Below are 24,105 nucleotides of genomic sequence, written 5' to 3' on the forward strand. Positions count from 1 at the left end.
CATTTATTTATAGTGGTATCAGATGTGAATTCATTCACAGTGATGTTAGACATGGTTTTATTTAAAGTGATGTCATTTATTTATAGTGATATTGGATGTCAGCTCATTCACAGTAAAATCAGATATGCATTCATTCATAGCAATATCATTTATTTATAGTGGTATCAGATGTGAATTCATTCACTGTGATATCAGATATGCATTCCTTCTTAGTGTTATCAGGCATGCATTCATTCACAGTGATATTAGACATAAATTTATTCATAATGTTCTAAGATGTACATTAATTCATAGCCATTTGACTGGTGGTTAACCATAGGAAAGAAATGATGTCTGAATTGATTGCCTACTCTGTCTTATTATGCAACCATACCATGATAAATGGTTCACTCTGCTAGACTGACAAATGACTGCTCCATTGTATAGCTTTTAACTACTGGCCCAACAATTCATATCTTCTTGCTTAGTGCTGTGCCTTTTCAAATACATCCCTATTTAGTGTTGTCATAGCAACCTCATCGTAACAAAACATGCAGATAAAAAGGAAAGCCTGACTGTTCATCACATACTGAAAGTACCCATGACTATTTAGCATCACTGGCAGGGTATTCACCAAATACTGGGATAAAAATGTGATGTGTCCAAACTCAGTTTGCACAAATGGCTGGAAGAAAAATGATACATTCTTTGTCATTCATAATGTGGTGGCAATACATTCATATATGACTGAGGTTTGTTGTTGATGTTCTGCGGACCTCATCCCTTCAAGCAACCATGGGATTATACAGTTAAGCTGCTTTGCTTTTTTTTTTTACTTAGTTGCTTTCTTTCATATTCTTTCTTTTGCTCAACTCTATACTTCTGTGTATATGTCTGTATTTCTTGAAACAAACAGTAAACTAGGTTCTTGTCTGTCCCCTGGAGGCATACCACAACAAATCCCATTACACTGAAATAAAAACAAAAAGCACCAAGTCCTTCAGCAGTGCATAGTTCACTAGTATTAAGCAGTAAATGAAAAAGTGTTAAGTGGTGTGTGAGTGATATTACAGTGATGTTCATCATATTGATCACTGCTGCAGTAACCTTAGTTATATGGGTTATATCCTGCTAAGGAATAGGATATAACAACTGGCCAGCTTCCAAAGGGCATCATCCACGCACCCAAACTGTTGGGCATTTCAAGCTGAGCTGACTAAAAGACAAGTCGGGGCATGAAGCCCTTTAGAGATTTACTGCTCCTAAAAAATACACTCCTCTGAGGCTTTTGAGTGTTGACGGTCAGCCTGTGCTTTCCTTCGCTTGATAGAAAAGTTCACTTTGTGGAAAAAGCCTTCCATTTTTTGCTGATGTTGTATTACATTCCTCTTCAGGAAAGTTATTTTAAAGCTTGGAATGTTGTATTTTAATGTTCTGTTTCAAGACTGTAACATACTTTTAAATTGAATGCTTTTTTTTTCTGCCAGTTTAAAAGTGGTGTAAAGTAACTAAAAACATTTTTCCTGTGAAAAAAAATGTGTATTTTACTTTTGTGGGGCTGACTTAGTGTTTTAAAGTGCTTTGTACTGTGTTTTTCTGTCAAAAAAGTAACTTTTGTGGGCTGATAGTGTTTACCTGCAATTGCCACTTGCCTTTCCTGGGAAAGAGATGCCATTTTTGGTTTGACCATGGAAGAGACTAATATTCCCATGGTTGGTCCTTCTTCCTGCCATAAAAAAAAAATAAATAAGCAAATAGCCTTTGCCACCACATTAGGTTAGCAATTTACCTCAGCAGCAGGTGGATGACTCTGCTGCGGCTATTTGTGGCTAAGTTGCAAGCTCTTATGGTGAGTCAAACCTATTTCATTTTCAATAGGGACAGGGATTCTTTGAGATTTAATCCTTATTTTATGCCAAAATTGGTATCCAAGTTTACTTTAAACCAAACAATCCAACTCCTGTTTTCTTTTCTGAACCTGAAAATGAGGGAGAAATGATATCCCATACCTTGGATGTCCATTGACAAGTTGGGTACATTCTTGACAGAACTAATTCTTTCAGATCTTCGGAGCAGTTGTTCATTTCTTGAGAAGGTAAGAAGAATGGACAACCTGCGTCAAAACAGATTATTTCCAAGTGGTTGTCTAAGGCTATTACCTTTTGTTATAGACACCATAACAAAACTATTCCAGGCAAGGCCAAGGCCCATTCTACCAGGGCCTTGGCTTCATCTATAGCTTTTTAAAAAGGGTTGGATTCTAGAAGTATTCTAAAAGCTGTTACTTGGTCCTATGTACATACTTTTACAAAACACTACAAGCTTGATTCCTTCTCTAAGTCCACGCAAGCCTTGCTTGGACCATTCTCTAGAGGCATCTGAATTATTCTCCTTCTACCTCCCAAATGTAGTAAGCTAAGGTAATCTACCAATATAGGTCATTACCATACAGTAGATACACAAATAACTGCTGCAGTAGCCACTTCCTCCCTCCTTTCCCTGTGTTTTTGGTGCGTTGTTTATGCAAGGGTGTGGGCATCTACTTTTTCTTGTTCCTAGCATTGTCCTGTCAGGGCTCAGCCTCCTTTCTCTGCTGGCAGTAAAGCTCTGAAAGGCTTTGAACCCAAACTTGTATTTTAATCAGCTCAGCTCAAACTGCCTGACAGTTTGGACACAAGGAAGATACCCCAAAGCTTTGGAAGCTGGATGGCTATTATATCCTTGGCAGGATATAACCCATATGGCTAAGGCTACTTCAGAAGTGATCATTCGAACTCTGCTGTCCTGTTAAGTTTAGTTACACAACTGTACTTTACAAATATCTTTGTACAAATAGAAAATAGCTTGACATTGGCAAATTAATATTCTATAATCTTGAAAAATCTCAGACACGGGAAAAAGAAACCACAGATGGAAGAAAATGATACAGGAATAATGAAAAGGAATTTTTGTAAAAAGCTAATGCATTGGGGTTGCAAATAAAGGAATACTGTGAGTGTTTAATGGAGACATGTATATTATGTTGAGAAAGATGAAAAGAAAGAACAAGTGAAGGGATTTTAAAAAAAGGCAAAAAATTTATGAAAATATATATAAATTGTTACGTTGTCAGTCAGATTATCTACTAGAAAAGGATGTATGGTAGTACAGATAATTACTAGATATAACCGTGCATGTTTTACAAAATGTAAGAGTAGAATCATTTTTTGTGAAATATAGCAAACTGTGTTGCAGGATTGCTTTAAAAATGAGAATACCGATTTTGTGAAGGGTATATGAAAGGAAACCTATGAAATGGAAGAAAATTTGATAAGATTATGGTTACACATTTGTGTTTTCATGGAAAGATGTTTGAGTTATTATATAAAATACAGTGGAAAATAAGTGAGGTATTAAGAAAATAAAGCTCTAGCACGGGAAAAAAGAGTGGATTGATGTTAAAGTAATGTGGAAGCTGAACAAGTTTTATAAATGCACTTACATGCAAATAACCTGGGTTTTATTTTACTTTTCTTTGCTTAAATTTATGTTGTTTGGATATTTTTGTGTCTGTAGATATGAAACCTCGAAGAATACCCTGCACATCCCAGTGGGCTGCACCTCCCACACTCCCTTAATATATATTACCACTCTGAGGTCACTGCACCTAGGAGAAAAGGGTAACAAATACTTTGTAGACATATTACATCTTGTCCATACTTTTACTTGTCAAATCTCTGGGCTGAGAATTAAGTACATGGTGTAAGGGGGGCATAGTCCTCTACATCAGGAAGCCTCATAATTTTTTGCAGTGGTTCTACAGTGTAGTATTACAGTTTTGCTTTATATTTTACTGGAGTTTGTTTTGACCATAAGCACTTAATGAAAAATATGATTACAGTTATTGCAGTTATACCACTTTACTTTACACTACTGTGTTTCACGTTGAATGGCATCGGTGAGCCGAATGAGAAACCATTCAGCTGGCTTCTGTTAAAGACTCCCGTTCATAACCACTTAGTTTAATATTTCCCATTGAAGTGATACACTTCCAGAATAAAATATCTTTGTCCTCTTTCCTAATATATCACTCGTTACAGGAGAAAGCAGATACTCTGAAAGAGAAGATTGGAGACGAGTTCTCTAAGCTGCATTACTTTTTGGAAGAGGAGGAGAAAACTCTCAGGGCAAAGGTGGAGGAAGAACGATTAAAGCAGCAGAAATTGCTGAAGCACAGCAGAAAGCAAGCACTTCAGCAGGTAGATCTTCTGCAAAAGGTCATCTCTGAGATGCAGGAGAAAATGAGTCACCGGCTTCTGTCACTGCTGACTCAGGTAGGACTCTGGTAAAAGGTAAAAATGGGTAAGCTTGTGGAGAGCAGAAGCATTACTGTAAAGAGCTGCATTTCACAAATATAGTTTTCCTAGGGTTTATTTCTACTAATTAGAGTAGCTCTGAAGGTGATTTAAAAAAACAACAGTGTAGCCAAATGTCCACTGGAAGACTCATTTATAGTTCTTTATAAATAAAACATATATATGTACGTATATTTATATATAATATGGTTGCAGTGTATTATGTTGTAAGTTTACTAAATGCTTTTTGTGTGATTAATATCAAGTGCTAAGCATTTCAAATGCACAACTTTTTGTCCATATGAAAGTCGAATAATTGTTTGGAATACTGTCTTTTGATGGGTTAAGTTTATTTTGTTCTGGTTTGGGTTACCTAGTGGTACGGGAAAGTGGCTGTAGTGATAGAAGTCTCTGCCTGTGGTGGTGGTAAGGTACACTGGCAGTGATTCCATTAAGTAGATAGATATCTCCCTTACTGGAGATGGTGCAAATGTGGTATTGGCTTATGTAAGTCTAGCGAGTGTAGAAGGCTTGTCCCCCCCCCCCCCATGGGAGGTGCCGGTTGTCTTGTCCCTGCAAAAAAAATGTTTAGTATTTGTTTTTATTTGAGGATTAACTTACTTGTGCAGTATTGATGATTTTACTGTTGTCTGCATTTGCGATTTTCTAGTGTGTTTTTTTTTTTTTTTTTTTTCAATTAAGAGTAGGTGGATGTTGACCTTACCTTACATAATTGAGGCAAGGGGAAATATTTTGTCCATAAAATAATGAGGTTTTATTAAAACAGAAGGCAATATAACAGTTCGACCTGCTTTCTCCCAGCTGTACCATTCAGAAAGATCTCTCCAGATTATCATAGGCACCTTCAAGTTGTGTCTTTCCTTCCATACCACATCCAAAACCACTGTTCCAGTATAAAACTCTGCCTGCAGTGTTAAGCCAACTTCTCTGATCTCAAGAACCATAGCTCTCCTTTTTTATATATTAAACTAATCAGGTAATTGCTTGTTACCAGCACTGTTTAAAAGAGCCTGTCTAGCTAATAGAAAGGAATACATGACTTTTCTTAAAGAACAATACATTTCCTGTAGATCAATATGTATAGCATTATTTGTAAGACATCATTATAACATATCATATCAAAGTAGTATGTACAGCATTATGTGTATGACATCAGCTCTGACACATCCTAGTGCAAGACCCACCACACTATGCTACACTCATGAAACCCCTCATGAAGCCCATGTTTTCAGGCCCACAAGGTATCTGCATTGTGGTGGGCTGAGCCTGGTCGGTGTTTGACAGTGAACGTGTGAGGTTGTGATGAAAGTGCCCACTGACAAAGCTTAGCATTTCTCTTCCATTCATTGTGTGGTCACACTGTTGGGGGTCATGGTCTATTACTAAAGCAAAGTCCCTGCTAAGGAAATAATACTTTAGAAATGAAAGTGCCCACTTGATTGTTAGGCATTCCCTCTTGAAATTGGGTGCCTGGTCTTAGCTCTGATTAGCTTGCAACTTAAATAACATGTAGGGTGATTGCCTTCTTCAAAATGCAGTGAAAACACTGCCCTTAGGCCTAACTCTCCTTCTTCTTCTTCTTTCGGCTTTTCCCAGTTAGGGGTCGCCATATTGGATCACCTGTCCGCTCATGATTGGCAGTGGAGTTTTACAGTGTTGAGTTGCCAGCCCAGCGCCCAACCTTCCACGGAAGGCACACACACACACACACACACACACACACACACACACACTCACACCTAGGGCCAATTTAGAGTGTCCAATCCACCTACAGCATGTCTTTGGGATGTGGGAGGAAACCGAAGCACCCGGAGGAAACCCACATGACCACAGGGAGGACATGCAGACTCTGCACAGAAGGCAGTCCAGCCGAGGATCAAACCAGAGAACCTATTGCCCTTAGGCCTAACTCTGATGCATCAAAATAAACTATGAAGTGTTTATTGAAATCTGAGGATGGTAAGACAGGATAAGAACATAATACTTCCTTCATCTGTTTAAAAGCATTGCTTGTCTTTCTCTAGTGTTCCTTTTACTTTAAAGTATAACTTTCAGTTTGTCAATTCTGTAACAGTACACACTAGATACAAAATGGGGTACACATTTCTGATAGCACCCAGCAACCTGGAAGAATGATATCACTTGCTTTTCAGTGCCTGGAATAGTACAATTTCTCACTGATTTATAGCTTTTCTTTCTGGAGCTTGATGATTCCCCTTCTTATTACAAAACCTAAGTGGTTTACCTTTGTCGTTCTTAAGTTGCTCTTTGTTGGATTAACTGCCAGCCTAGCTTGTGTGAGACAGTATAGCACAGTCTCATACTGTAAATAGAAGAGAAGGCCAATTCTCTAAGTGTACTATGACATTATCCAGGTAAGCAGTAACATAACTGACATGGAGGTTTAGGAATGTGTTTATTAACCTTTGAAGAGTTGCAGGGGCACCATATAGCCCAAACTGAAGGGTAGTATACTAAAACGATTAATTTGGGGTTGAAAAGGTTGCCTTTCCCTTGCTTCAACTGTTAGAGAGATCTCTCATTATCACTAGGCCTCATATTTTTCAACATATTGATCAATGACCTCTGCACTACTACAAAACATGCTACCACAGTTCAATATACTGATGCCTTAATCCTAATCTGCTCTACTAAATCTTTCACTCTAAACTCCAAGACCTTACACAACGGTCCTTCTTATTGATGGAAACATGACTGAATAATCCACAACTACTTTTAAACCATAATTAAACGTAATTACTACTCTTTACCCCCAAAACAACACCATTCACTATCTTCTCTGCCAAACAGAATGATAGAACAAGTATGCAATACAAAATTAGTGAGTGTCATCATAGAAGACCAGATAAAATTCAATCTTCATGTATCACACTCAATTAAAAAAACTCCTCAAAAACTAGGCGTATAAAACCCTACCACACCGATATAGCCAGAAGACGTATAGCTTCTGCTTTCTTACTGCCATCTCTGTCCTCTATGTTACCCCAGTGTTCACCGAACTTCTAGTGTTGCAACTGTCTAGACTTGAGCAATGTTATAATAAAATTGCCAAATTTACCATAAACTATAACAACAGAACACACGACCGCCTAGCCCTCAGAAAATTAAATTGGTTAGAGCTACCATATCACCTAGCTCTTTCTCAACTAACTACACTACTCGGACTCCTCTGTAAGCCAGAATATTGCCCAGCCCTTAACAACTTAATACAACACTACATCCCCAACAGAATTTTATGCTGTAGAGAAACCTCCCTAGAACACTATAACCAAACCATTAATACCGCAGGTCAACTTCTATATTCAAATAGCGTGGCTAAATAATCTAAACTATGGAATCAAGGTCACTTTCTATTTTCAAATAATGTAGCTAAACTATCTAAACTATGGAATCGCATGTTATTACCACTGAAATCCTTTTGGAATACAAACTCGTTTAAAACACCATTAAAACGTCCCCTATTGAATGGATTTGCTCTTGTACATCTCCAGGATAAATGCCACTTTATCTTCAGCATGCCACACCATCAGTCCAGTTCTCTTCATCCAGAATCCTATACCTCACAACCAGTCTTCACCAATACTTGAGTAGATTTACTAGCCTCTCGCAGATGTATACATTTTGTGCCCCTGTTCCCCTCCCCCTCTATTCTTTTAATATAAAAGTTATGATAACCATATATGTAATTTGTCTCTGAACCTGCTTAACATCTCGCCTCCTAACTACAGTATTAGCATTTTCTAACTTGCCTAGTTTATTCTCTCACTTCCATTTCTTTGAATTTCTAAGCACTAATCACAATCCATTATCTACCTGACAAACACAACAGAGCACCTCTTCAGATGCTCAATGTTCAACATCTATTAATGCGTACAGTAAGCATCTTTTATACTATAACACTTGCCTCTCCTTCATACCTTTCAACTTCTTAGTACAGGAAATCAGGAAGAAGCCAAAGATAATGGGGGGAACTAAGGCCTAAAAATGGGTTTCAGTTTTTAAATATTGCTCTTACAGACTTTGAAATTTGATAAAATCACAGTTTTTGCATTAGTATACACTTTCTGAAGAGTATTAAGTCTGACTCAAATGTCTGTTAGTATTTAGTGACCATTTCTTGTGATTTGTCAGAAAAAAAAAATTTACGAGGAACAGATCGAAAATATGAGGCAAAACTATGAACATTCTGCAAAAATCTGGACAACTGAGAGGTATACCCTACTATCATACAAATGTAATCTAAATAGCAAATGTATGTGTAATTGCTACTGTATATTATTTAATGACTCTTCAATTATATTACAGAATGTCTGTTTAAAAATGTTTAGTATGTTGGAGCTTTTCTCCCCAGGGTCCCACTGAAAATTTTTTTTGGAATAAATCCAGTCAGACAAATCTTGTAAACAAAAGCAAAATAAATAAAATAAGAAATGTGGTAAGAATTTTCTGTTACCCAACCATTTTGTTAGTTCATCTACCCTAGAAATTTGGTAACTTTCAAATTCTGAAATACATTCATAGGTTTATAAGTAAATACTAGGCTAGCTGCCCTTGCAGGCCATGTTAAGCCTAGCCAATTTCCCTTTTTTGTGCTTGAAATAACTTATCCCATTTGGTTATAGACTGGTCTTATCCATCCCATGAATGATAATTATATATTACCCCTAATGAGAATAACTGGAGTCATACTATAGATAATTTGAGGGGACTCTTGCATGGGATAAAGCATTTAGGAGCTGCCTCTGTCTATTAGTAGTACAGGGGGCAGTCCTCGGGTAAGTTTTCTTTTTCCCATCTATAGATCTAAGTTCCTATTGAATATGGACAGGGATGAATATGTGGATGGGGAGGGGTCTGTTCCACAGCAGCAGTATCTTCTGCGAGATTTACCTGTCCCTCCCAAACATTCTGTTGGTTTTGCAGAAGAGGTTTAAATCCTTAGCCTCAGTATTTCTGATGTCATTTGACTTGCTGATATGCAGTAAATCCTTCAACAATGGGTCAGAGGATACCTTGTATGCCAGACACAAGTCACTTCTTAGTGCTCTGTAGGATACCCAGTATAATGACAGGGCTTTGAGCTGGTCCATGTAGGATATGTTACTTAGGATTGTATCCTTTTAGTAAGGTATCTCTGTTCAGCTTCCTAAATTCATTATAGAACCTAGTTGTTGTATCAGACATTGGGACAAACACTATTGGGCCGTTTTCTCCCTTTTTGACTCTTGTACTTCCTCCTGTACAGCCCTTCTCTAACTCTCATATTCTGTTAGCCTTTTCTCCTCATCCTCATTGGTCCTTTTGAACCTTTTTAAAGTTTATTTTTTCAAGGTTTTATTTGGTATTTAAGCCTTGCATTTGAGCAGGTTTCTACTTGTTTGTAGAGAGCTGACATGAGGTGGGCTTCCAGCCACAACTCTGAGCTGAAATACTAGATGACTAGAGGCATCTGAGCTTCCCAAAAACCATAAAGTGCCTGTTTTTTTTTTTTTTGCCTTTTTATACTAGTTACTGCACTTTTTATTGCCTGTTGCCTACTTTAATACTGTATTTCTATACTGTGTACTAATACACTGTTGTACTACAATTGTCCGCCTTACAGTGCCTGTTAAATTGTATTTTCTTGCTGTTTTCACTGTTTACAAAGTTCTTTTTGCTATTTTCACTGTTATGTATTTGCTGGTACTTTTTGCTGTTTCAAAGCAATCTGTTCTGCTTGTTCTGGTTTATTCCACCAAGCACTGTTAAAGAACTGATTAGTTAACTGCTTCTTTAGAGTATCCTAGCTGATTTTCTGCTGTTTTAAATGTTTTTTATAGTGTCTCACTGCTATTTTTCTGCTGTGCTAAACTTTCTCTAGTGTTTCCCACTGAATCTAGGGTAGCTAGTAGCTGTTGCATAGTCTACATACAGGTTTGCTGCATCTGAGTCTGTTTGTAGTGACTGTTTGCTCTGAGCAGATTTTCCAGGCCATCCTGGATTGGAAAGGGCCTTTCTGCACTCTACTGAGAAGAGTGTGCTGATTGGAACCTGCCTGGTAAAGGGTGGCTTGTGTAGGAGCTGGAGTAAACATGCTCATTGGTCCTTTTGAACCCTTTAAGTTGTTTCATGTTTTTAGCTTCTGCTATTTAAGCCCTGCATTTGAGCAGAGTTTCTGCTTGTTTGAGAGTCGCACAGCACTGTGCACTGCCAAGCAATTGTGCATCATAGCCAGACAGTTAAATTCAACATTTTTGCCTTAGATACAGCTGTAGCACATCAGTGTAACCCTCATCCTTCATACTTTCCCAGTCAAAGAAATAGTTATAGTGAGCTGTAACCTATTAAACCACCGGCAAAAAAAAAAAACCCAGGCAGAAATATCCATCCACTGAGCTTTTCCTTGAATGATCCTGAAAAGTTTCCCCTTAGTGATAAAAGTTTTCAACCTAGCATTATGGACAGTTGGACCACCCTTGTTTCTCCTGCTAACCTTGTTGACTTGGGTCTTTTGAGGCAGTGTAGCAATTGCCTCATATGTATCGATAACCCTCTTCTAATAACTCACTCTTGTACAGAGTATGAGAGATGTATCTACACCAATCATCTTTATTCATGCTCTCTCATACTCAAAATAGTAACACGGAAGAGGTTGTCAACTCACCCACAACTAAATATGCACATAGTACCACTACTCATATACATTGTACACATCAAGCACAAAAATCAACATATGCTGAGGTTCTTTCAAAAAACTTACTGAAACACAAGACTTCCAAAATACAAGACTGGTGCAACTAACACAGTTCCCCCAACACCCATGACACATAATAACATCAGTGTCTCACCTACTAAGCCTGTAAGGTGTAACACTCAAAAAACAAATTTTCTTGTCACTGAAGACTCAGTAGTGAAACACACGGATGTCCTACTCCCCAGGGTGGACAAAGAGAAAGACATGGTCAGCTGCCTGTCCGGTGCCAGGATTCATCAGATCACGCATGAACTCAGGTTTCTCAGCAAAAAGTACCATTATGACTCTGTCATAGTTCATGTTGGAGTGAACAACCTGAGATGTACCTCACTGGACTATATGAAGAGAGACATGATTGAACTCTCTGTGTACGTGTCGCAGGCAGGTATGTCCCTAGCCTTGAGCAGCATACTACCTCACTTAGAATGATGCTACAGTATAAACAAAAAATGATTGATTTCAATAATTGGCTTAGCTTTTAGTATCATTCTAAGGGAATCCAGTTCCTGTCAGCCTGGAAATCTATGATCAACAAACCTCGCTGCTTTGCCAGAAATGGTTTGCACCTGACATCTCTAGGCTTTCGGCTGCTGGCAAAGGCTTTTGCCTCCACCATATTGCATTTTTTAAGCAAGGTCTTGAAAACATAATTGATGACATGAAATTTGCCAATCATAACAAAATAAGGATCATGCTGCTAAATGTTAGGAGCTTAAACCAAAAACTGCACACCCTGGAAACACTTCTGTCACTGGAAGATGTAGATGTCTGTGCAGTCACAGAAACATGGTTCAAGGCCTCATAGAGTACCCCAGACTTGAAAAGGCTACAATGCTTTCCACACCTTCAGACCACAAAATGAATGCGTGAGAACCAAAGGAGGCAGTGTTTCTATCTATGTTAGAAATAAATTCACCTCCCGTTTAGTTAGACTGGACAACTCCATAGAGTTGCTCTAAGTTCAGGTTACTGTGGGCAAGACCCCCTTCAAGTCATAGCTAGTTACAAGTCCCCCTTCAAGGGTCATGATGAGCATGAAGCCTACTTGATCAAGCTGGAGTCAGTCCAACTATTACTGAATACTCTGGTTATGGGGGATTTCAATTATCCCACCATCAACTGGGAAACCTACACTAGCCCTAAGTCACTAGCACAAACATTCTTTGACTTTGTTAATGCAAATGCCCTGGAACAAATTGTTCAAACCCCAACATGAGGAACAAGCATACTAGATCTTGTTCTCACTAACATGTCAAACAGAAACACTACTGCAACTGTCGGACCCTCGTTAGTTAAATCTGACCACAAATCCATCAACTTCGAGCTAGCAGTAAGAAAAGAACTCACAAAGGGTGAAATCAGACTAAAAAACTTCACCAAGGCAAACTATAACCTCCTACGTGAAGGTATAAATGCATTCCAAGCCCCACCCCCAGCTGGAAGGGATAACTACACCAAAGCTTACACTACACTAAAGCCGTGTACAATCACTTGCATAAGCATATAGACTTGGCTGTACCAAAAAGAATCCACGCCAGAGCCCCAAGCCATAACAAGCCACCATGGTGGACATCCAGCATCAGCAAACTTTACAATAAATGTAAAAAGTTGCTGTCCATGAAAACAAAGGCAAGGCCCTAATAATGACAAAGCACCCTCCTCAGCCTCAACAAGCAAATAAGACAACTTGTCAAATCCTCTAAGAGTTTCTTTGAGAAACACATAGCAAGCATAGCCAAGGATAACCATAAGGCCTTTTACAGCTATGTACGTAGCCTAAAAGGTAGGACCCAAGCATGTGCAGAACTAGTGACCAACGGTATCACATACACTGATCTCATAGAGTTAGCAAACCTGCTAGCAGATAGGTTTGGTGAAAATCTCACTCCCTTATCCCCTCCAAACTTATCACAAACCTTCCCCCAACCCCCCCACCCCACCATACATATCTGAAGAGCAGGTCATCTAAGCCTTGTCCAAGGCAAAAAACACAGCCTACATGAGACAGCATTCCAGGCTGTCTTCTAAACAGGCAAAAACATGAACTAGCATCACATTAAGTACCCTTTTCAATCATAGCCTAACCACAGGCTTTGGCTCTGTGGAATGGAGAACAGCAACAGTTATTCCCCTCCACAAAGGTGGCCTAGCAACAACAACTAGCTAAAGAACTGGGGAATTACAGACCCATAAGCCTGACCAGCCTCATCTATAAGGCTGTGGAATGTATCATTCTGGACCTCATAAATAGACATAGGCGACCTCCAAATCCTGGATCATGCCCACTTCGGCTGCCTGTTAAATCTGGCAGACTTCTTCGAAAATGTGACCAGGCCATTGATGAAGGCAAATATGTGCACACAGCATACCTCAATTTGGAAAAAGTTTTGACACAATCCACCACTCAGGCATTACCAATAAACTTAAAAAACTAAATGTAAGCCCCATCATTGTAACATGGGTTGCTAAGTGGCTCATAAACTGGACAAGCACTAACAAAGTGGGTGACTCCACAGCAACCAGCAGACCTGTTACTAATATGGTGCTAAAGGGGTCAGTGTTGGCCCCCTACTGTCTGGTACATACTTCTCAGAAGTTCAAGTAAAAACTAAGGGGTTGTGGTTGACCAAGTTTGCAGAAGACTACAATCTGGGTGCAATTATCAAATCCCCAAATGATGCCAGTATACTCCAGGAGGGTCTTACACAGACCAATGGCTGGAGTCTTAGTCACAGTCTCAAACTGAATGCAAAGAAATGCATCATCATTCCCTTCGGCACGAACAATGTCCCTTCACACTATCAAGATAAAAACAATACCTGAAGTATCCAAGAAATGGTAAGGGACCTGGGATCACATGTTGACTGCGATCTTATCTTTGACTACCATTGTCTATTATAGTAAGGAAGGCTTTCTATGTAGCACACTTGATTAGTAAAGGCATTGCCTCGAAAGGAAAAATGGTTATAACCCGTCTATATTCTGCTCTAATCCGGCCTATAATTACGTATAACACCACTTTTGGCATGTACCATACAAAGCACCTGCAGAAATTGGAAGAGTCCTCAGAGGTTTCTAGCAAAGAAGATCAAGGGACTCTAGCATGTGCCTTACACAGACTGGTTAAAGTCCCTGTCCCTATACTCTGTATAGTATAGACTTCTTAGGCGGGATGTATGCCTGGCCTACAGAGCAATCTCAGAGCCAAACCTAATGAACTTGCAGCATATCTGTAAATCAAACGGAACTAGGGCTATCCATTCCAGGGACCTAGATACGGCCTGCTACTTAAATAGCAGTTAACAGAATTGTTACTGTGAAGAAGGCATAAAACGCAGGTATCCAAAACACCAAATACCTCGTTAAGACACCAGTTTATTACAAAACAAGCAAAGCTTTCGGATCTACACCCTTTATCAATGCTAATACAACATCTATACAATTAACTATTTAAATAGGAGCACAAAACATCATATGACTACAGCCAGCAAATCACATGAGTACAACCTAAAATAACATCACAAGGTATCAATATAACATTTTAAAATAGTAATAAAAATAAAAAATAAAAAAATAAATAAAAAAAAAATCAAAGTTCACTATTTTGCAACTTCAGTAACACAGGTTTAAGGGTAACAGCAGTGTTAAGGCCTGGGTGTTTATCAGCTGCTAACCTCAATATCCAGTAATATTCTTTATTCTCTAATACATTATTGACATCACCTCCCCTTATGTCCTTATAGACTATTTCTATAACTCTAAATTTAAACTTGTGAGTAGTGCCTTTACTAATAATGTGTCTACTTACCGCAATTTTTTCTTTTCCTCTTTTTATATCAGATTTATGTTCTATAATGCGCTCTTTAAATCTTCTTGTGGTCTTGCCCACATAAAATGAGGGGCAATGATCACAAGTAGCTAAGTACACAACATTTATTGTATTACAGTTAGCCAGCAATCTAAATGTATAGTGTGTACCCGTAATAGGAGGTATAAATAAGTCACTACCTTTACCTAATATATCAGTATAGCACATACAACTCATACCGTTGTAGGTCCCCACTCTTATCTCTGGTTGGCGCTTCACTGTAGATTTAAAATCCTTGTAACATATTTTACTTTTTAAATTCATCATGTTTCTATATGAAAAAAAGGGGGTTTCCTCTAAGTTCAGGTGAAGCCATTAAAATTGGCCATTTTTTTCAATAATATTTCTAACAGCTTGTGTCCTAAGATTAAAAGTAGTAATGAGTGCATTTAGAGTTATAGAAATAGTCTATAAGGACATAAGGGGAGGTGATGTCAATAATGTATTAGAGAATAAAGAATATGACTGGACATTGAGGTTAGCAGCTGATAAACACCCAGGCCTTAACACTGCTGTTATCCTTAAATCTGTGTTACTGAAGTTGCAAAATAGTGAACTTTGATTTTTTTTTATTTATTTTTTATTTATTTTTATTTTTATTACTATTTTAAAGTGTTATATTGATACCTTGTGATGTTATTTTAGGTTGTACTCATGTGATTTGCTGGCTGTAGTCACATGATGTTTTGTGCTTCTATTTAAATAGTTAAATGTATAGATGCTGCTACTTAAATAGGGCATACTGGAGGGACAGATTTATCTGCAACCAACTGCCGCATCTTTGGAATAGGCTACCAGTTCATGTGAAACACAGCACCTTTGCCACTGTTCAAGAGGAACCTGAAAGAGTGGATGAGGCACCATAAATTCTTACTGGGGATAGCACCCACAACCCTGCTGGACATGGGCAGTCATTACTAAATGCTATTGGGTCTATATCATATTATCGTATGATGTAAATAGTGAATGCTATTTCATCATACTGATAATATCGAAACAACAAAATATTGAACAAATGGAACAGCAATTTTTTCCCAGGGAAAAAATTTGCTGCTCTGTAAAAAAGAAAATAAACTTAAACACAAATTTAACTGGGTAGCTTCGCCCCCACCCCCCATGTGGGGGGCTGTGCCCCCCACACACACCCCTACTTAAATGTACCAACTCCAAGATTGCACCATAGTGGAGGAAATGGCAAAGTCCCAAAGACGGCTCACCAAATTTTTTCCCTGGGAAAAAATTTGATGTTCAATGACTTCGCTATTTTGCCATTTCGACAGTATCGGATTGACTAAATAGCATTCTCTATTTAGTCCATTCGATACTGTCATATAGACCCACAATATAGGTATTGACTATCATTTCTGTGTTATTACATTGGGATGAAATGGCTAGGCTTGAAATGACCTCTGGGTCAGTAGCCTATTAATCTACTATGATCCTGGAATGTTCACAGCATGATGCTGAATCAGGTTTGTTCTGCCAGGTAGTTTTGAAACACTTCCTTGTTTCTGAAAAGAAATTTCCTAATCTCATGTTATTGTGGCTTAGATAATATGTCATCTGCCTACACTGCAGGCACATACATCACTTTTCTTTCTCCTTCAATTCCACTATTTACTGCCATTATGCTAACAACAGATGTATGTACTTTTTTCCATGGCTTCAGATATGGTATATTTGCTCTGGTCGTATCAGTCTGTCTAATCCTGTGGTTTATATCATTTTATTTTTCCACTATTTCAAATGGTACATGCCAGTTAGCCAAAAAAAAAAAAAAGATTTCTGCAGAGACCAAAACTAACACCCGATCTCCCCCTTGAATTCCCTGTTCCATGTATTCTGTAGGGTAGCTAGGCTGGAGTGAAGGGCCAAAGTGTTAGTGGGTGAGATCAACCATCCAAGATACTAATCACTCTTCAAAGCATACTGGCTTTGAAAAGCTGGTATTGCATTTGTGGTCAAATCTGAGCACTGTAGCATTCCCTTTGTGGTCTAAACAGTTTAAAATATTTTTTGAACTAAAACCTGGGTGATGTCGCACTCTGTGCCTGGTATAAACTGTTGTAAACTGCTGTTGCAAATGTAGAAGCAGCAGACTTTTTTATCTTGCATTAAAGAGCTAGGGCTGGAGGGGGGGGGCATGTATTTGGCCATCTGATAATGTGCTAGTACAAGGTTCATAGGTGTGTACTAGGCTAATGGCCCTGGAGCCTTTACAAGCCTAGCCCATAGGATTACCCTGGCATCATGCCACCCGACCTTAATTCCCAGTGCCTCTGTCAAGTAGAGCCACTGGAGTTATCCCCTTGGTGAATTTTCTATTTCCCATCCACTCGTCAAGATTTCTCTTGAAGAGGGCCATTGAGGTGCTCTGTTTGACATGTATGGGAAGTCTATTCCATAGCATGGGCAGTGTCAGGGTTATGAACCTGTCTCTCCAGCATGTTCTGTTGATTGTGATAATGAGGTTGATGTCTCTGGAGCATGTGATGCAGAGGGATTGGGATTTCTTTAGATGTAGCATTTCTAACAGAGCTGGGTCAGACATGGCTTTGTAAGTCAAGCATAGATCGCCTCTAAGTAGGCGATATGAGACCGAGAATAGTTTTTTGAGTCTGTCCATACAGGACAAGTGTTTAAGGCCTAGGATCCTCTTTGTGAGGTACCTTTGCAGCCTCTCCAGTTGTTGCAGGTGTCTAGTGAGGTACATGCCAAATGAGGCATTGTACTCGATGATTGGCATAATGAGGGGAGAGTAGAGGGAGACAATGACCTCTTTCTTCCTGGATGCAAAATCCTTAGTAATGATATGTGCCACATAGAAGGACTTTCTGACCACAGTGGCAATGTGGTGGTCAAAAGAGAGGTTGCTGTCAACCTGTGTTCCCAGATCTCTTATAACACCTTCTGTGTTCAGTGGACCACCATAAATGTGGTAATTCATGGGAACCGGGTTTTTCCCAAAGAGGATGATTACACATTTTTTGGCATTGAGCTTAACGCCATGGTACTGACACCAGTCATTGGTCTACGTGAGATATATATTTTTAACAAGCACAATTTTAACAAACATACAATATTGCATACATACTTAGAGTGTACATACATTTTCAAGGCACATTGTATTAACTATGAATATTTATTTATTAAAGTTTTTTGACGTATTACATTATATTTATGTAATAGGATGTATATATTTATCAATATTTAGCAAAATTTGTGTAACTATAGCATTATGGTCAAGTATATGTATTTTTCATGGCTCACAGATTTATAATTAATCAATTGCTTCAATGGAAGTGTTAACTGGGGTTAGTTTTTGGTGAAATGTATATAACTGAAGTGATTTTAAATGGTGATTGTTCTGAATAAGTCTGTTCATTAAAGACAAAACCTAGGTAAACTGTCGTCAGCGTTCCTGCATTTGGTGTAAATTGTGGCTCCTGATATTGGGTTGTGTTTGCTTGGTTCTTCATTTGAAATTCTACAGTTTGTTTGGAGAGTCGTTGATATTTGGTTGGTGTGGTTAATATGGAGAATCTGGATACTGACCCGGATATCATGGGGTTGCTTGGGCGCATCAATCAGCAGTTGTCCGAGCACACTGTGCAGCTAAAAAGACTAATAGATCAACGACAGTCAACGAATGGAAGACAAACTTTGGGAAGTTTGGGAAGTTTGGGTATTCCGTTGACCCAACCTACACCTAGTGGTGCAGCTACCTCCGAAATTGGCTCAAATGAGGCGAATGCTGGTGAACGGGTGCAAAATGGGGGTAGGAATGTTAACAGTGGTATCTCTACTAATCCAACTCTTGACAGGATGCAATGGAAGGTAAATCACTTCAACTTCCAGCAAGATTTTAATAAGAATGTGGCAAAAAAGGTCAGTCAAAGTTTGGCTGATCGTATGAATGACTTTGAGAAAAGTTGTTTAACATGAAAAAGTTACAAATTGAGAACAGTTATTTACATAGAAATATTGAACTGGGGTTGGTACCACGAGGGTTGCAGTCTTGGAGATATCCCAATGGTATTGAAGGGAAAAGTGAAATGATTGATGAAGTTCATCAGTTATTTGACCGGACTGGATTTGAACTGATGAGAATAATGATAAAATATAATGATCAAGTTATAGCCCGCCAGATAAATGAATTGGAAGAAGAGAATGATGTTATTTTAGCGGACTTAAACTTTGATTATTATCAAACTAATTATAAGAACATGTTAGCGAGTATTGATTCCAGTTGTGCTGTTATACATCAAAGGAAACTACACAAAATTGGTAGAGATACTGAAGAATATCAAAGTAAAAGAGTATATCCGTTGTCCAAGGGTAACCATGGTCACCGGAGAGCTGTAGCCAGTGATGAACTGCGAGCAGTGCAGGAAGTGACGATGCAGCAGGAGTATAATTGTGATGCTGAGCAGAGTGAATTCCCTTTAGAAGGTGGGCCCAGACGTTCGGAGAGGTTGCAAAACTGCGGATCAAACTGGCAGCAGCAGAAGAGAGATGAGAGTCAGGAATATTATCGGCAGGGGGCGAAGCCAAAAAAGTGGAATTGTTCACAACAGTATCGCAGCAGTCATCAAGTAGGATGGAGGTAGACAGTTTAATGGACCCATTTCTGCAAGTAAGTGTTTATTCTGTTATGGATGGCCATAATAGTGAAACATTTGGGGATTTTGATATCCCAAATGTTTCCAGTTTACAGTTAAATGATACTGAAAAGAGAGTTATGGATGAGCCATCAACAGGACAGCAGCTTGTATGTTTTGACTTTATGGCTTCAAATGGTAGTTGCTTGAATGAACTTGATTTTTTGACATCCGAAGCAAAATGTGATGTGGAATTGTACAATTTTTCGAATGTCATTGATGTTATTCAAGGGGCTAAAAATGTTTCATTATTATATAGCCCGCACATAGTCTCAAATGCTCATGGTGATTACAAAGTCTATAATTATTCAAATAGCAAAATGGGTAGTGAACACGCAGAATTGTTGTCAAAGGGTTTTTCTTTCATTCCAGTTAGGAGGGGAAAATTAGCTAAAATTAGCTGATTATTTGATAGATTTAAAAATGTTTACTAGGAAAATGAACATAAGGATGTGGTTTACAAATAATCAAGTGCAAGAAAAGTGTGGTTTGAAAAAAAACAAGTAAGTTTAATCCATCCCCTGATGGAATGGTGGCCCTTTATGAGAAGGCATGTGAACTGGACATTAGGGAATATATGAGAAAAAGCAAAAAATTAGGGGAAAGGAATGACCTTAACAATTTAAGTAAAGATGATGAGAAATTATTGAAGGATTTAACTAATGACAAGAGTCTTAGGTTTATGAAGCCAGATAAAGGCAATGGTATGGAGATAATAGACAGGAACAATTATATTGATTATATGTGAAACATGTTGGCTGATGACACATATGAAGAGAGTAACCTCAACCAAATACATATAGCATATTTAAAAATAGATCTTATGGTTGAGGACTTACTAATACAGGGGCAGATAGATGAAACTGAGTATTATTATTTGAAAAATGAGTATCCCATGGTTAGTAACATTTTTGGGATACCTAAACTACACAAAGGGTTAAATGACCTAAAATTTAGGCCCATTGTTGATGGCAAGAGAAGCAAGACATGTTTTATAAGTAGATTTTTGTATTTTCATTTGCAAAAGGGGTTAAAGAAATTTGGTTACATAACAAAAGACTCTTGGCATTTCTTAGAAAAATTAAGAACAGTTAAAATAAGTGATGGCACTATCCTGTTGACCATTGATGTATGTAATTTGTTTTCAGTCATTCCTAATGAAATTGGATTGGAATGGCTGGAAAATCAGTTAGTTAAAACTGGTGTGCATGACCAGGATTGTATTAATGTATTCATCACCTTAATGGAGATAGTGTTAAGAAAACAACTTTATATTTTTTGAAAGTCATTATTTTAAGCAGAACACCGGGATGGCAATGGGGGCTGCTTGTGCCCCCATTTATGCTAATTATATAATGTCCTTTTGGGAACAGGAGTATGTGTTTACTAGTGAATATAAGAAATATATACAACAATATACTCGTTTTTTGGACGACATATTTGTAATTTGGGAGGAAGTATGAAAGCATTCATAGATTATATAAATTATACAGTGGAATTTTTTAAGTTTACTTTTGAGTTTAGTAAAAGTGAATTGTCATATCTGGATGTTAAATTAAAAGTGGACCAGTCCAGCAAATGCTTGACGTCTGGAATATACAGAAAATCTACTTTTTCGAACTCGTACTTGAATTACCAGAGCTGGCACCCTAACCAACAGAAAAAAGCAATAGTAAAGGGTCAAATGGTTAGGGCAGCCAGAATGGTAAGTGAGTATCAGAATTTTCTTAGTGAAGTTGAATTTAAGAGCATGTTTATTAAGCGTGGGTATCCAGTTACTTTATGCAATACCATTAGGGCTGAGGTAATATATAAATGAAATAATGGGGGTTATAAGGCCATATTGACCAACAATGGCAATGAAAGTATACAAATGAATACGCAAACAGTAGTGGAAATAGGGAATGATATAAAAAATGACAGAAATGAAATGAGTGAACAAATATTTTTTATAACTACATATAATTATGATGCTGATCATATAGTCAACATTATACAAAATAATTGGAGATTGTTGAAATTGGATTGTAATGTATGGGACAAGTTATGGAAGGCTCCAAAAAATGTCTTTAGAAAAGGAAGGTCATTCAAGCAATTATTAGAAATGGGATGTCAGTCCAGTATAGAGAGTACTTATACAAGTAGAGTTAAGGGTAATTTTAAGTGTGGTAGATGTAGTACATGTAAGCACATTTTAGTCACTGGTAAAAAAGTTACTGTGGGGGGCACACCCTTTAATATTTATGGGCATTTTGATTGTCACACCAAAAATGTTGTTTATATGGGAAAATGTGTCCATTGTCTGGCCTTTTATATAGGGAAAACATGCAGAACTATTAGGGAAAGAACCAATGAGCATATATTAGACATCAGGCATATGAGGAATACTAATGCTTTGGTTAGGCATATTGAGCAATACCCGGGGCATGAATTTAAGCTTTGCACAATACAACACTTAAAGACGGATAGTCAGGGTGGCATCTTGGACGTGCACTTGGACATATGTGAAATGAAATGGCAACTGAGATTGGATGCCATGGTGTTTCCGGGTATTAACGACAATATTAGTATAATTCCCATTTTAAAATTAAAACACATTTTAGGGTGACATAATAAGTGGATGTTTAAGATTTGGAAAGTTTTATATGCACAACCATTAGTAATTGTTAAGAGTGATGCATGGTTTTAAAATGCATTTTTATGTGCATATTTATATATTTTTTAATAAATATATATTTTTAACAAGCTCAATTTTAACAAATATACAATATTGCGTACATACTTAGAGTGTACATACATTTTCAAGGCACATTGTATTAACTATAAATATGTATTTAATAAAGTTTTTTGACGTATTACATTATATTTATGTAATAGGATGTATATATTTATCAATATTTAGCAAAATTTGTGTAAATATAGCATTATGGTTAAGTATATGTATTTTTTATGGCTCACAGATTTATAATTAATCAATTAATCAATTGCTTCAATGGAAGTGTTAATTGGGATTAGTTTTGGGTGAAATGTATATAACTGAAGTGATTTTAAATTGTGATTGTTCTGAATAAGTCTGTTCATTAAAGACAAAACCTAGGTAAACTGTCGTCAGCGTTCCTGTGTTTGGTGTAAATTGTGGCTCCTGATATTGGGTTGTGTTTGCTTGGTTCTTCATTTGAAATTCTACAGTTTGTTTGGAGAGTCGTTGATATTTGGATACTATACAGAGGTCTTTAATTGCTTGACCTTAAAGCACTGGCACCACTGCTGCATTATTCTGGACATAAATGAAGCCCCCTAGTGAGTGAGCATTCCTTTAGGTATCACTACACTGGACATTAATACAACTGACTCCCTACCTATAGATTTAGCATTAACCTTAAGTGGGCGATAACCTCAGGGTACTTAATTGCATACTGTTGGATTTTAGCAATGGTCCAATGATGTCTTTAGCAGTTCAAACTGTACCTTTATGACAGGCATTGGAATCAAATAATTTTTAAAGATTGGGTAAGGAACTGTTTTCCAGCATTCAAAGCATCAGCTATAGAAATTTGTCAATTTCTTTCTCTATTCCTTGTCAGTTGTGCTTTAGTTTTGTGCATTCCTAGATATCCTTCTAGTACTTGACTTTATGGCAGCCTTATCCTAGGCTTTCAAAGGTTTAGATACTAATAGTTGATGTACTACTTCCTCTATGTCCTTACTGTGTACAATAAATCATTTTGCTGCTCAAAACTATTGGTAAAAGTGGAAACATTTTGTTCAGTTCTTCTCCTACAACTTTATGTGTATATTCCTTTGCTCTTTTCAAAGTTTATCTGGCCTACCTGGAAGTCAGCCAGCCATGGACTTTCTTCATGGTCATTCTCTTGTGGGGTAGAAAGAAATGTTGCCTCTCCTACCAACACAGACCCTAACATCTCATTGTCTGAAGCTTTTCCTAAGAAAGGCAACTCATAGTATTCCTTAATGTCATTTGTTGTCTCTACCATATTATTTCCTTTTCTTTATGGACCTGATACATAGAAATGGCTTTCTTTTACTTAGAGTTACTGTATTTTTGGCTCCAGGGGAAAAGTAGCAGGGTTTGTCTGATGTAATCTTTTCTTGGTCTGTTAAATCTCATATTTACCAGCCTGGCCCACAGTACCCAATGTCCATGCCAGGTCTACCAGTTACTCTCCAACCGCATCCCCCCCCCCAGACTTGCTCCATATTTTTCAATGGGCCTGGTCATGCATCCTGAAGGTGTCCTGGGAGCTTGGCTCATCTATTTTTCCATCTGGGGAATTTTTCTTATGACTTATTCACTACAGTTCTTCGTACCCATGCTTGCTGATTACATTCGAGGGCATCCCCTCTCTTTGGATCATGTATCCCTTTAGGGAGCATATCAGTGAGCACCCTCCCACCTTGGAGGGGCACACCCATTCCTTTCCTGCCATTCCATCAGTCACCTGTGCCATTAATCAAACTTGGGTTGGC

General features: G+C 37.9%; 1 protein-coding gene across 3 annotated transcripts in view; it reads left to right on the forward strand.

Annotated features, from left to right (window-relative positions):
* Positions 1-24,105, forward strand: part of LOC122812154 (nuclear factor 7, brain-like) — a 214,158-nt gene that overhangs the window by 79,876 nt on the left and 110,177 nt on the right. For 2 of the 3 annotated variants that reach the window (XM_044084470.1, XM_044084471.1), the window contains exon 3: positions 4,059-4,292. The exons of the other annotated variant lie outside the window; for it this stretch is intronic. In XM_044084470.1, coding sequence (XP_043940405.1) covers positions 4,059-4,292 — 234 coding nt within the window. The remainder of the gene's footprint in view (positions 1-4,058; positions 4,293-24,105) is intronic. 3 annotated transcript variants of the gene reach the window in all.

Source organism: Protopterus annectens, chromosome 9.part0, assembly GCF_019279795.1.
Source record: "Protopterus annectens isolate FY-2018-M chromosome 9.part0, PAN1.0, whole genome shotgun sequence".
Lineage (NCBI taxonomy): Eukaryota > Metazoa > Chordata > Ceratodontiformes > Protopteridae > Protopterus > Protopterus annectens.